General features: G+C 43.2%; 1 protein-coding gene across 1 annotated transcript in view; it reads left to right on the top strand.

Annotated features, from left to right (window-relative positions):
* SORCS1 (sortilin related VPS10 domain containing receptor 1) overlaps positions 1-13,671 on the top strand; it is a 529,669-nt gene extending 515,998 nt beyond the window's left edge. The window contains 3 exon segments of the mRNA XM_013983712.2: positions 8,435-8,540; positions 8,653-8,813; positions 10,324-13,671. Of these exon segments, the coding sequence (XP_013839166.2) occupies positions 8,435-8,540; positions 8,653-8,813; positions 10,324-10,331 (275 nt within the window). The 3' untranslated portion in view covers positions 10,332-13,671.

Here is a 14,114-nt window from a genome sequence, read left to right as displayed (position 1 = left end):
AGCCAAGAGCCATGGCCGTGAAGCAGTTGAAAAATGATTAAAGCGTGAACTAGAATGTTAGTGGCAGATGTAATTGAATGGCCATGAGTTTTATGAAAGTTAAACAGATGATATTATCTCATGTTATTAATGCACTAGTGTGAACAGAAAAGGACACATCCGCATCTCACTATATTTCTGCACACATTGGAGAATCGGGATGCCCTTCTAGTTTTCCAGTGGGGGGGGTCACCACTTTTCTGGAGTTTTGGATACTGACAATAAAACATGTGAAAGGTTAATACTTTTCAAAGGAAGAGCCTCAGATGTTGAATTAAAAAAAATTAATAATGCTCTCAACCCCTCTTGTCTGTCTAGCTGTTGCCTTGTTTCAGCTATTGCGTTTAGGAAAACTGTCCTTTGTCAAGGGTATGTGTTGGCTTTTAATAAAACTATTATCTTGTGTTATCTGGGTCTCCATAGTTACTGCTGACTAGTTCAATTTCTTTTTCAGGTGTAATAAAAAGATATTATCACAGAGATATTAGAGAATTAATATTTCCCAGCTTTCGTTGCTACCTCTGGATATGTTATGAGTAAATGTAGGAAGGGATAAGGCACTTAGAATTTCCACCTAGGTCAGGATACATCATGAATTCTGCAAAACAGTTTACACTGAGAAGAACTTTTCCACTGGAAAGTAGAGTTAGCATGAGTCCAGAAGCTTTAGAAAACATAATATAATCTAAGCCCCATCGTTATAGATGCAGATGCCAAATTATGGAGTTGTGGAGCTCAGAACTGTAAAGTGAAATAAATTGCAGCAATAACATTTTCCATTTAGGGATGAAATTAGTACTAGTGGAATTCTTCCACAGCCGATAAATTTATCTGTCTTTTTAGTCTCTGGTTGCCTTATTATCTACGCAGTTATCATTTACAAGTCTTTTGTGAGTAAAGTCATGATAGTAATATTTTTCCTTTCTTCCACTTTTACCCCTCAAATAATCTTTTTCCTCTACAAATAATTAGGCTGTTTTCCAGGCATGTGGACCCAGTAGCTTTTGACAATTATTAAGCTGTTACAGTGTTATGATAAGTCATACCAGGTACCAAGGTATTAAACATAGCCCACTCCCTAAAGTGACTAAATGAATGTGATACTGTCATAAATCTACCAAAGACCAGAAATTAAGTTACTCTTTAGCTTCTAACAGATTCTTCAGGGTTGTTTTTTTTTTTTTCTTTTTTGGCCACACCTGAGGCATGTGGAAGTTTCCGGGCCAGGGACTGAACAACAGTGACTCAAGCCACAACAGTGGCAATGCCGGATACTTAACCCACTGAGATGACTATAGGGTAGCTGGCCTGCTGTGGCCAGGTCTGAGGATGTACCTGGAATCTCGTGGATGGAGAATGGTCAGGAGAGAGTGATCAGAGGCACTTCAAAAACAGGGTACAAACATGCCTCAGGTTGGAAATCAGCAGTGGTCAGGATGCAGGAGATACAGTTCCTCATGCATGGGGAAGGCAAGGCAGATAGTCCCAAGAAATGGGCAGGAGCAAAAGAAGGCAGGAGAACACATGCAGAATACAGAGAAGATCCCAGAATTCAGGACAAGCTACATTTTAGATGCGAAGTTTCTTTCTTTCTTTTTTCCTTCCTTCCTTCCTTGCTTCTTTCCTTTCTTTCTTTCCTCTCTCCCTCTTTCTTCTCTTTTCTTTCTTTCTTTCTCTCTCTCTCTTTCTCTTTTTCCCCTTCCTTCCTTCCTTCCTTCCTTCCTTCATTCTTTCCTTCCTTCTTCCTTTTTCTTTCTTACTTTCTGGCACCCATGGTACATGGTATCTTCCAGGCCAGGGACTGAATCCAAGCCACAACTGTGACCTGCACCACAGCTGCAGCCATGCTGGATTCTTTAATCCACTGCAGTGGATTGGGGATTTAACCCACACCTCTGCAGTGACCTGAACCATTGCAGTCAGATTTCTTAACCCACAGCACCACAGTGGGAATTCCTAGACACCAATTTTCTTATACCTAGAGTGACCAACACTGTCAGGCCATATCTGTTGTGTTACATAAGTTTTAATAGTGGTCCCTTTCATTCGCAAAGTGTCCTGGTTTAGAACATTTCACTTATACCCTGCCAGTGGAGACAGAAGTCCATACTAAGAACATCTAGAACAGCCTCAGTTGGGATTGCTAAGCTCTCCTCCACGTGGTCTCTCATCCTTCAGTAGGCCTCGCTGGGCTTGCTCACTCATGGCAAGGAGAGGATTCCAAGAGGGAGAACAAAAGTGCACAAGGCCCTGAAGCTCACCACTGGCACATCATCACTTGTGTCACATTCCATTGCCAAGTCAAGTCCCACTGCTAGCTCAGATTCAGGGAGGTGAGGAAACAGACTTCAACTCTTGCTAGGAGAAACTTCAAATTCAAATTGCCCAAGCTTGGAGTCAGAAAGAAGTAGAGAATTGACCCAATTAATCTGCAGGAGGCTTACCAGTTGTTTAGAGGAGACTTGAGATGCTTTTAGGTACTTTAGAAAATTCTCCCTGAGTCATAATGGGATTGAGCTACTACTGGCGATCAAGAGGTGTGTTTTCTTGCTTAGTTTTGTTTTGTGTTAGTGACCCAGAGTGTATAAAGATCAGGCATACTCTAAAGATAAAAACTGGGGAGTTCCTATGTGGCTCAGTGGGTTAAGGACCTGGCATTGTCACTGCTGTGGCTTGGGTCCATGCTATGACACCAGTTCATTCCCTTGCCCAGGAACTTCTGCATGCTGTGGGTGTGTGGCCAAAAAAAGATAAGAATTGTATTTTATGAATGACAGTAGGAGAAGCTAACCACACAGTACTCACCAGCTGGTATGCATAATAACAACCTGTGCAGTTTGTTACATACATAGATTTCTGGGACTCTCTCTCAGAGACTGATGTATTTTTTTCTCTAGTGAAGCCTAGGAAGTCAAATGTTCACAAGTTTGAGAGGTGATTTCAATTCAGGTGGTCTAGAAACTATACTTTGAGAAATATTTTAATAGCCAGCAGGATTCCTCATTGACTTGCAACCCTAGGAAACCAAAAGGCATCCTTCTGTTCCTATCAATTATAGTGGTAATTTGGTCTTTGAGGTACCCATGGTTGTCATTACTTGGCCAAGTGACCTCAGTTCCTGAAGACTCATCCTCAGTTTAAAGCTAGTAGCTGTGTTTCACTAGTCATTAGAAATTTTCCTGGGAATTCCCATTCCATCTGGCCTGCAAGATCATGGCTTTTATGTCACTTGGTTATAGCAGTCCTTAAGGCTGTTATTATTGGCTTTGAACTGGACAGAAGGGTGATGAGATAAGGGAGACTGCTCTGTCATAAAGACCTGTCAACGCTTTCTGTGATCTAGATAAACATTTTCCCTGCCATTTCCCTATCACCTTCATTTCTGAAAAACGGATTTCAAACCATATGGATTTTGTGATATTCAAGTTATGTAAGTAAAGCCTGGCTTGGGAATGCTTTGGAGGCAGGAGAAGGGAAATAAAATCAAAGTATGCAAACTTGAACTTGCTTTTGTAACTTCTTGATATTACTAACTTTTGGATTAGAAATGCAGTTCAAGGAGTTCCCGTCGTGACTCAGTGAGGTTAACGAATCCGACTAAGAACCATGAGGTTGCGGTTCGATCCCTGGCCTTGCTCAGTGGGTTAAGGATCCGGCATTGCTGTAAGCTGTGGTGTAGGTCGAAGACGCAGCTTGGATCCTGCGTTGCTATGGTTCTGGTGTAGGCCAGCAGCTACGGCTCCGATTGGACCCCTAGCCTGGGAACCTCCATATGCTGTGGAAGCGGCCCAAGAAATGGCAAAAAAAGACAAAAGGAAAAAAAAAAAAAAGAAATGCAGTTCAAGTCCAGAGTTTCAGGATTGTAGAGCAGGTAGAAGTTGTCCAAGCAAGTCCCTTTGATAGAATGAGAGTCAATATGGACAGCAGTAAGGGTGTCCCTGGGGCTTTACCAGGTGATGCCACCATATTGTTGGCTTTAAAACTTGGAAATAACCCAGTGGAGCAAGGCTGCAGCAAAGGAGGAAGCGATGCTCGGGCTGAGGCATTCCCTAAAGCGTGATTTGTGGGACCTAGGTCTGCAAAGTGTCTGTGCTCTGATGAGTTGGTGAATCGCTATGATGAAGTCACGTGAGCTTCTTTCCTGAAGAACTGCTGTGAACTTTCATATGCAGAATCTCCAAGATGGGAAATGCCATAAAGACTGTTTCCCAAAATTATTTGACCATGGAACTCTAGTCGTCTCTCAGGGCTTGTTCTCCATAGAATACACTTTCAGAAATACGGTAGTGATGATCGGGGAGTTCCCTGGTGGAGCAGCAAGTTAAGAATCTAGTGTCATAACTGTTGTAGCTCTGGTTACTGCTGTGGTATGTATTCGATCCCTGGCCTAGGAGCTTTCACAAGCCATGTGCACAGTGCGACCCCCCCCCCCCAAAAAAAGAGAGAGAGATTAAAAAAATGGAATAGTGATGATAAGATGGTTTTAAAACTGTTGGCCATGTACCATGTGCTGGGCACCATGCCAGTGCTTTATAAAGTCCACCTTGTTGTATTCTCATAGCTTTCTAAAACTAACACTAGTTTTATCTCCATTTCACAGATGAGGAAGCTGAGGTTCAGTTTAAGTCATTTAGATTATAAGTGGCCAAGTAAGAATCTGATTTCCAAAAGGGACCATGTCAGTTACTTCATCCCAGAGGTGGAGTTTTGGGTTCACTCTCCTCATGTACATGCAGCCTATGGCCATTTGTTTAGCACTCACTGTGTGTGTATATCACTTCTCACAAGAAGACTCTTGTTACTGCTGTATGCATCCTTGTTATTATCATCATCAATCCAGGTCCTCATATAATAATTCAGTGTATATTGGCAGGAGTGTAGAAACGATGTGTGCCAGCACCAGTAGAATGTGGCGTCACACGCAGTACTGCTGTGTCCACGCTTTGCTGTGTGTGAACACTGGCAGATAAACCACTCAGCACTTGCCCCTACTAATTCGTTTAGACTGCAGTTGGAGGGGGATTTGTTTCTGCTAATTCCACACAACAAGCGGAATCTCATTTATCACAAGTTTTCATTCCTCAGCAAGACACACAAACTCACCTCAGTGCTGGGCAAACTAAGACCTGCATCTGAGGCTGTGTGGAGCAATTAGAGTCCTGTATCTGTTCAGGCACAGATCAGCAAGCAGCAGCTACCCAGGAAATACAGAGGGTAGTGGTACCCAACCTCTCAGTGCGGCTGCCTGCTTGCCTGCCTGCTTGCTTGCTTTCCTGCAACTGAGAGGCTACTAAGTGATGCAGAGATGGGGCAGAGGGGAGACGAGAGCACACAGGGGATCGGAGAACTTGGAATGTAGAAGCTTATTTTCCCAGAATGATATGCTAATTACTTAACAGTGTTAATGCCACTTGTGTTGGAATGATGATTTGAGTGGGGATGATTCAAAATGGAAAGATTTAAGCTTGTGATGGGAGAGAGGAGGAAGAAAGGAAGAGAAAGGAAATGAGTCCATTTGTATGTTTGCTTTCAGTGTCAGTGAGAGCCTGGCTAAAGCAATTTCCTCTCTTTAGTTTTCCATTTATTTCAAATGCCAGCGCTTTCAGGCAGTCCTAGTATTCTTTCTGGTTGCTCCATAACTGATGTTCTGCTTATTCTGAAAGGACATTCAGCTGGGAATTAGAAGTTCAGCCAGTCATGCTAACCTGCCTCGAATCATCCTTGCAACCTGTGGCGCCTCTCTGAGCCTCCCTTTGCTCCCTGTCAAATTAGGGGTTTGCATTAGAGGATTATTTTTAAAAGTCCCTTCTATCATTATTTCCATAAATGTGATGATTGTGTTGCGATGATGTTCAGAAAGAAACAGAGAGGGAGAGAGACCTTATCTTTTAGAGTTAGAGATGAAAGTCCCTGAGAGCTGAGATTTGCTTCAACATAATCCGGTGTTGGGGTTGTGGGCACTGGACCAGGGTAGAAATGAAATACCATTGTCTGTGGGTTGATGGTTGTTGAAGGGTGGTGGGGGCATGAAGCTTTATTTCTCTATGTACACATAAAATCCACCGGTATATACACACATGTGCACGTATATGTGCATATTATATGTATGTCATCAACATTTAAGAGTGTATGTCCTAGGATTCTAATTAGTCCTTATTAGAATTTTGACTTTGTCACTTGTTAATTTGCTTTTTATGCTCTACTTTTAGCTTTCATTCTCAGTCTCAGAAATATTTTTTTAATTTTCTGGTATCCCCTGCTGAAATTAGCCCAGGGTTGAGGTATACAGAAATGTGAAAAACAAAAACTGGAGTTCCTGTTGTGGCTCAGTGAGTTAAGAACCCAGATAGTATCCAGGAGGATGCAGGTTCAATCCCTGATGTCTCCTAGTGGATTAAGGATCTGGCATTTCTGCAAGCATAGGTCCCAGAATCAGTCTCTGTCTGATATGGCTCAGATCCTGAATTGCTGTGGCTGTGTAGGCAAGCAGCTTCAGCTCTAATTCGACCCCTAGCCCTGGAACTTCTGTATACCACAAGTAGGGCCCTAAAAACAAAAACAAAAATGAAAGCAAAACTCAAAGCCAGGAGTTCCCATCGTGGCGCAGTGGAAACAAATCTGACTAGGAACCATGAGGTTGCGGGTTTGATCCCTGGCCTTGCTGAGTAGGTTAAGGATTTGGTGTTGCCGTGAGCTGTGGTGTACATCACAGACACATCTTGGATCCTGTTTTGCTGTGGTTGTGGCATAGGCCCACAGCCGTAGCTCCAATTAGACCTCTAGCCTGGGAACCTCCATATGCCACTGGTGTGGCCCTAAAAAGCAAAAAAAGGAAAGTGTGTGTGTGTGAAAAAAAAAAATGACTTGAGTTTAAGTCTTAAGTCTTCTGATTATTAGTTCTGAGTCCTTTGGAATGACATTAACCTGTTAACCTGTGAGGCTCCTGCTGTCCCTATCTGTTCAGTGGAGGGACATTGAGGAAAGTCAATTGCAATAATGTCTACGACACATAGTAGGTGCTTTCTCCCCCACCGCCACCCCCAACTTCCAGCCAGTTGTGTCGAGTTCTGAAGTATTTCCAGACTCTTTTGCACTGCATTTTCCTCAGCAAATGAAAGAGACATTTTTTTCCTCAATTTCGAGCTGAAAATTGCCTTGGGGGTTCCACCCAGTGAACCCCTCCTTTCTCAGTGACACTCACACTTCACGGCATAAGCACTGCTTATCTTACAGAGGAGGATCACAGAGGTTGCTTCATTTTAGTGCTTCCTTAAAAGGCGATTCTATTAAAACAACCAAGCCTGTTTTCTGAGAAAGAGAGCTTGACTTCTGTTTTTCACCCAAAATGTTTCATGGAATAGGCTTTCCAGCGGTGGTTACCGAGTGCCTGGGCTATAATCCTTCAATAAATAGAGCAGAAGCAGCCTTGAGTCTTGTCTGAAACCACCAGAATTCACCTATTCTTGAATTTTTGTATCTGAAAGACCAGAATGTTGCCCTCTTGGCTCTCAACAGAGAAAAGCCACAGAAAATGGTGCTTAAAGGTCACCTGCATTTCTGGCTATCAGGTTTTGCTTAAATTATTGGAAGGTAAAGGTCAGTTTCCAGGCGTCTAAGGGGTACGTGAGGCTTGCCTTTTATGCTTGAGCTATGCTATGTTTGCAAAAAATGGCAGTTTTCGAGAGGGTGAAAATTAATTGCAAAGTCATTAAAGTACAACAGACTTGGCCTGAAATAGAGGAGGGCCCAGAGCTGTACTCGAAGAGCAAAGTCAGGGAGGGAAAATCTTTAATGGATGCAAAGGCATCTGCTTGGTCCAAGAGGAGAACTCACGGCCTCTAAGAGGCTGGTGCCTCCTGGCGCGGGCAGTCAAGACTTTGGCAAGTTATTGAGATGACACTGGCCTGCCCACTCCTCCTGCAGCATCAGAGCAGCTGCCCTTGTAAAATATTCACTTAGCCACCAGTTTCCTATGTGCCAAACATATGAGCATGTTCTGTTATTCTCCAGTTCTTTCTCTCACAGGACAACTGCGGGGATAGGTGCAGGAGGGATTGGAAAGTTCATAAACATATTCCTGTCGGTGGTTTTTCTAGTTTTCTGCATTGCTGAGTGGAAGAAGCTTGCTTGTATTCAGAGTACAGGAAAATTTAATAACTGCACTCTTACAAATAGTGCTTCAAAGTCATAATAGCAGTAGCAATAAAAGCTTATACTTAATAAAGGTCTTACTATGTGCCTAGCACTAGCATCCACAAGTCAAGCCTCATGACACGCATATTATGCCACTTGGTTTTCGGGGACCACCATGCCTCTGTGTGTGAAGAGTGCCAGCCTGTCAGAATACCACCCGCCTACCTGCCTGCTTATGACCATGCCTCGTCTTCTCCTTCAGCCCCGCTGGTGGACCTCACTCCGACCCACAGTGGATCTGCCATGCTGATGCTGCTGTCCGTGGTGTTTGTGGGGCTGGCCGTGTTCGTCATCTACAAGTTTAAAAGGTACGTGTCCCTCCATCCACGTCTCTCCTCCTCCACAGCAGGTTCAGAAGCATTTGTGGCAGTGACGTACCTGTCCCGTGCACCCCAGTGATGGTTTCTGTTAATGTTTTAGGAAGATCCCGGGGATTAATGTTTATGCCCAGATGCAGAATGAGAAAGAACGAGAGATGGTCAGTCGAGTCAGTCACCCTGAAAGCAGGCCCCATATCCCTCAGACTGAACTCAGGCGGCCTGGCCAGCTGATAGATGAGAAGGTGGAATCCCAGCTCATAGGTAAATGAATCCCGGTAGTCCTCAGCTCTTCAGCCTGAGAAGTCAATGGCTGACTTTCTCTCTAACCCCTTTCTGGCTTGACATAACCACTTTCTCTGCTCTAACATCCCTGAGAGAAACAGCTAAGATGCCTCTTTCCCTGCTTCCTTCCATTAGATATAGAAGGAAAAAAAAAAAAAAAAGGCTTCTTGCTCCTATTTTTTTTTTCCTCTTATGAGTTGATTCTTCTTTTTGCAAAAACCCTTGCTGAAACATTGGACTTGACGTGTTTATTGGTAAAAAACAAAGTGGTTGCTCTAACAGTATCCAAGAAGGGCAGGCCTCGGAGGCTGGAGCTGGTGGCCTGGAGGGCTGGGCGGGGTTTGAGGGAAAGGTGTATAATGACTGGAGCAAGCCATGGCAGCCTTACCTGGGGACAGCTCTTAGGACAAACTGCTCCAGGACACTTGTAGACGAGAGACAGACTGATCACTCCTGAATTTTTAAAAAAAATCCAGCAATAATCTAAAAACAGTCCTCCAGGAAACATGCATCCTGAGAATGTTGAGGACATGAGGCATACAATTGGCAGAATACCTCAGGAGTAGGGCTCCTGAGAGAGACCCCTGGAGGGTTAGGCTGTTACTGAGCATGGTGGTAGATTTCCTCCTCCTTACCACCCACGCCCTACCAGAAGTCTTAAAATGGGTTTCAGCATCATTCAGTAGAGCTCAGTCTCTGCCTGGAAAGGAAGCATGGGAACCCAGTGGCTAGGTGTAGAGAGTCTCAAGGGGATTGCTAAGTCCTACCTATGTATTGCAGAAGAAAATTTTATAGGAAATTAGAAAACCCGTGGAGCCATCATTGTGATCCATTCACTCTTCGATTCCTCCTGTCTGATGGCCTTAGGAGTGGAAGCTGTAAATGTTCCCATCTAGACCCTGCATTGATGACTCTCGTGGATAAATTATTATATAAGTGTTCAGACTCCACTCTGATGTGGTAAAGCCAAACCACCTAGAAGGTCCTTACTGATGATTGTTAATCTGGTACCTGGGGAAAAAAATGAGTTTCTAAATGAGAACAGAACCCTGTCTTTAAATGAATATGGCAAAGGTCTTTGGCTGTATTGAAGGGAAATTTAAGTGCAGTGCCTGGCTTGTATCAGAGGTAATAACAACCATGACTCCCACATCCGGTGTCCAGTTTTCACAGTGTGCTTCCTTTTATTTGGGGAGACAGGGTGATAAATGTGTAATTGCTTCGGGTTAAAAAGAAAAAGGCTTTTCCGTCTTCAAGTCCAGAGAAGCGTTCACCCTGTCTATTTACTTCTAAAGCTTCTAAGTACATTTTTGTGGGTCATTTGGTTTTCAATCCCCTTTCCACGGGGTATGAAGCACAGCTGCTGTTGACTTTATTAAAGTAGCAATCCTTCCTTCGCCAGGAATAGCTCCCAACATATTGCTACGTCTCTGACACCTTTCCATTGCCAGTGTCATTAAATGAGTAAGTGTTACACGTTTTCTCTTAGGAGAGTAGCTTTACCCTCCCCTCCCTCCCCTTCTACTCAACCTGGTGACTCATCTCTCCGATTGCAAAGAGCAAGACACGCCACTCCACCTGCATCGCCAAAGCGGGGATCTGCTGGGACTCAATTTGCAATTTAAGGAACACCCCTAAAGGCTACAGGCGACCTGCTGATCAGGAAAGAATTTCGCTCTTGTCAAGTACATCCTTCTTCATGACCACTAACGTTATGTTTTCTTTCTTTCCTTTGTTGTTCTGTTTCCTGTTTTGCCAGGAAGTATTTCCATAGTTGCTGAGAATCAAAGCACAAAAGAAATCCCTACCTATGTAAATGTTTGAATGGAGGACGCCAGTAAAAACAAAAACAAACAAATCAAATAAAAACAATCAAAATCCAAACAAACAAACAAACACTCACTGCATCGGGACTTTTTAATTCTTCAGACACAGACAACAAGGGTTTTTAGCTTTAAGCCTGTGCATGTGGACAATACCTTGAGAACATGCTTGGAGGGGTAGTGTACAGGTGCTCTATTTTAATGGAAAAACACTCCCCTACCCTTTTCTTCTTCTCTTTTTTCTGATCGGTCGTGTTTGTAGAAAATTCCTAACATATATAGGCCAAGGAAATCTGCATGTATTTTTGGAAATATTCTTGGCTCTAGATTTAACAGCTATTTTAGCACTACGGGCTGATGGGTGGATTAGCCACTCCAGTTCTTTTCACAAGACACAAAGACATGCACAGGAGTTTGAAACCCTGAGCTGTTTCTCTGTTCCATGTTCCTCGTTGCCATTGTCCCTTCTCAGTTATCTTGGGTAGTCTCTGTTGGTCGGCAGCGGCCACCGGACTGCCTTCTCCATTCTGTGTGGCCACGGAGACAAAGAAGTGAGTTAAAATTCCATGGATGCAGGCAGAATAGGGAAGGCAGGCCGGCAAGGGGACAAGTGTGTTAGAAGTGGACCTGTGTTTTCTGTTCCCCCCTTTCCATCATGACCGCTTCCTCCTGTAGTTTTCTCTGCTTCTGCCCTACGTAGAAGACAGAATCTAGTTAACCTGAATTCTGACCCTCCCTCTTGTTTGCTCTCCACGTGTGCTCTTGATCTGTCCATGTCTGTCCCCTTTCCTTCAAATCCCCAAGTATCTTTCAGCTCCTCCTGCTTTTATTTCCCAAGCACGTTAGATTCTGGACATTCATCCTGATGTTCCCTAAATGCTGGCCTGGCCTCTGCCAACCCTGTCTCTACCACCTGAAGTTTTGGGGCTCACACACCCAGGCATGCCAGCCTCCATACACGCTGACCACGCTCATCCTACCCTGCAGCGTTCAGCTTCGTGTATTTTTTTTTTTTTTAATCTCCTTCTATAGAACCTGCCTCTTCCAAATAGCCTCACCTTTTCCCACATGGAAACATATAATATGTGTATAAGAGTTGAGATATACAAAGCAATTCAAACCTGGCCCTGTACCTTAGAAAAGAAAGCATGCAGATGAATAGGGGTATTCTCACACCCTAACAAAAATCTCCTGCAGTCAGATTTCAGAACCTTCTTGGGAAAAATGTTTGGAACATGTTACTCTGTGTCAGGGCAATTTCCTCCTGTGATGGTTACCCTTACCTAGTATTTTCCTCTCTCACAGTAGAGTGGAAATATTTGTAAAATAAAACTTATTTTTTAACCAGAAGCAGCAGCAGGTTAATGGATGTAATGTTTGAGTCAAAAAGTCTGAGAATATTTAAGGTCTTGTCTTACATTAGGATGGGATTGTGACTATGTAGGATGATCTAGACTCTTTACTGTGTGCTCTCTGATCTCTGAGTATCATAGTGTCAGCAGAGGAAAAATTCATAAAGGGGAGGAGATAGCTGACTTCAGCAGATTGAATCAAAGCATAAAGAAATCCCAGGTTTTCCAGGGCAATTGAGAAAGAAAGCCTGGAGAAAGAGGGAGACAAAAGTATGTCTGGTAGAAGTGTTTGGAGTATGATGGATTGGATAAAGCCCACTTCAAAATAAAGGAAAGTGCTTTCAACAGGCTGCTCGCAGTGTAGCCTCCTTCTTGGCCATGTTCCCAGGCCAACATCAGTGTATAACAAAGCCTTGAACATGGGGGGTGTCCTTAAGATCCTGATGACCCCCATCCTAGGATAGCTCAGGTCAGGGAAGAGAAGCAGAACTTTAGTCAGAAGTTAATCAAGCAGAAGCTTTTATGGTTGAAGATCCCTGGAATGAATCTGGGAGATGGATGATGCCTGAGGTGCCATCTCTTTGTAGAACTCAGTTGATTCCCAGCCTCCCAGGCTTCCTACCCCATGGGGAACATCCTCATTGATCCTCTTCAGTTGCAGCCTCCCACATTTAATCTGGAAGACAAAGTGTTTGGAAACCAAAAGAGGCTCACCCCAAACAGCACAGAAAGTCCTCAGAGTTGCAGTTCAATTATTTTTCATTGGAAAGCTGTGAAAAGGGGGCTAACACTATCTAACACAGTGCCTTGCCTAGAGTAAGTACGAAGGAAATTATCTATTGAAACAATAAATGAATGAATACATGACAAGACATAGGGAAGAATGAGCTTATAAATCCTAATTAAAAACAGAATTGGACATGAGATGCCTGGAATTTTGAAAGTGATCAGAGATGGCCAGTTCTAGATGCAGCATCTCTAGGGTCCTCAGGTGCCTCTCCTCAGAGCTCCCTCCCACCTGTAGGAGATTAGTGAGGCAAAGTACTGCTCAGAGGTGAACTCATTGTTTTTGGGATCTAGCTCAATGGTTCTCAAAGTGTGGTACCCAGACCAGCGGAATTAGCATCACTTCGGAGCCTGCAAATGGGAGGGACCCAAGTGCCTACCTACTCGCTAACAGCAGGTGCAAACACAATGAGGAGTTTGGTGGGCTTGGGGCCAGAGGAGTGGATGGGAAGGGATGGATGCAGAAGGTCAGATTCAGGGCAAGCTACAAATCTGATATTGCAACATTTTCCAAAAGTCCAGAAGGCAAACCATGCATGCTCTACCCTGAACTCCCCAACCAAGGTTTTCTCCTTTGCCTTGTTTTTAACTGGGTTCATTGTCCAAAATGCAGAGGTTTGCTTTGCTTTTTTTTCAGAAGTTCCAAACAGCAACTTTGAGAGCAGTGGGGTGCTTGGCAGCTGTTCTGTGTTTTCCAGGATTCCAACTGAGCATTGATATTCCCTCATTTGCCAACTTATTTTTATAGGAAGCCAATTAAAAAAAAAGTTTTCTTATAGTATTGGAACTACTTCTAATTTTAAAATGACTTTTTTGATGTATTTTTTGTTAAATACTATGTAGTGTAATGTATAATTGCTCTTGTTTATTGCTTTTACAATCATATTTATTAAACAGATAATGTCTCTAAAGTCTGTGCCTCAAGGAGTTTATTTTATGCCAAGCCTTGGTGTCCAGATATAGAAGTGATGCGTCTATAGGGTTTCATAAAAGCTAATTGCATGAGAGTCAGTAAATACCACAGGTTTGAGGGGGTTGGTTTTTTTAGGGTATTGTGTGTCTTTTTTCTTTTTTTTTTTTTTGCTATATCAAAGTGAAATATATATTCTACTACTAGAATTCTACCTGCATTTCAGTTGCTCGTATAATGTCCATTGTTTTATTGTTACTTTATTTAAAAATCAGTCCAACAGATTGCATTGGACTGAGTAACATGTTCACTATCGTTCATTGAAAATGAGAACTTGTTGATATGGAACAAACCATTCACATTTGCTCATAAGCTTGTGGTTATTGAAGGATAAGATATACCTGAGATG

Source organism: Sus scrofa, chromosome 14 (genome assembly GCF_000003025.6).
Source record: "Sus scrofa isolate TJ Tabasco breed Duroc chromosome 14, Sscrofa11.1, whole genome shotgun sequence".
Classification (NCBI taxonomy): Eukaryota; Metazoa; Chordata; class Mammalia; order Artiodactyla; family Suidae; genus Sus; species Sus scrofa.
The sequence above is the reverse complement of the archived record's forward strand: the minus strand, read 5'-3'. Positions and strand labels throughout refer to the sequence as shown.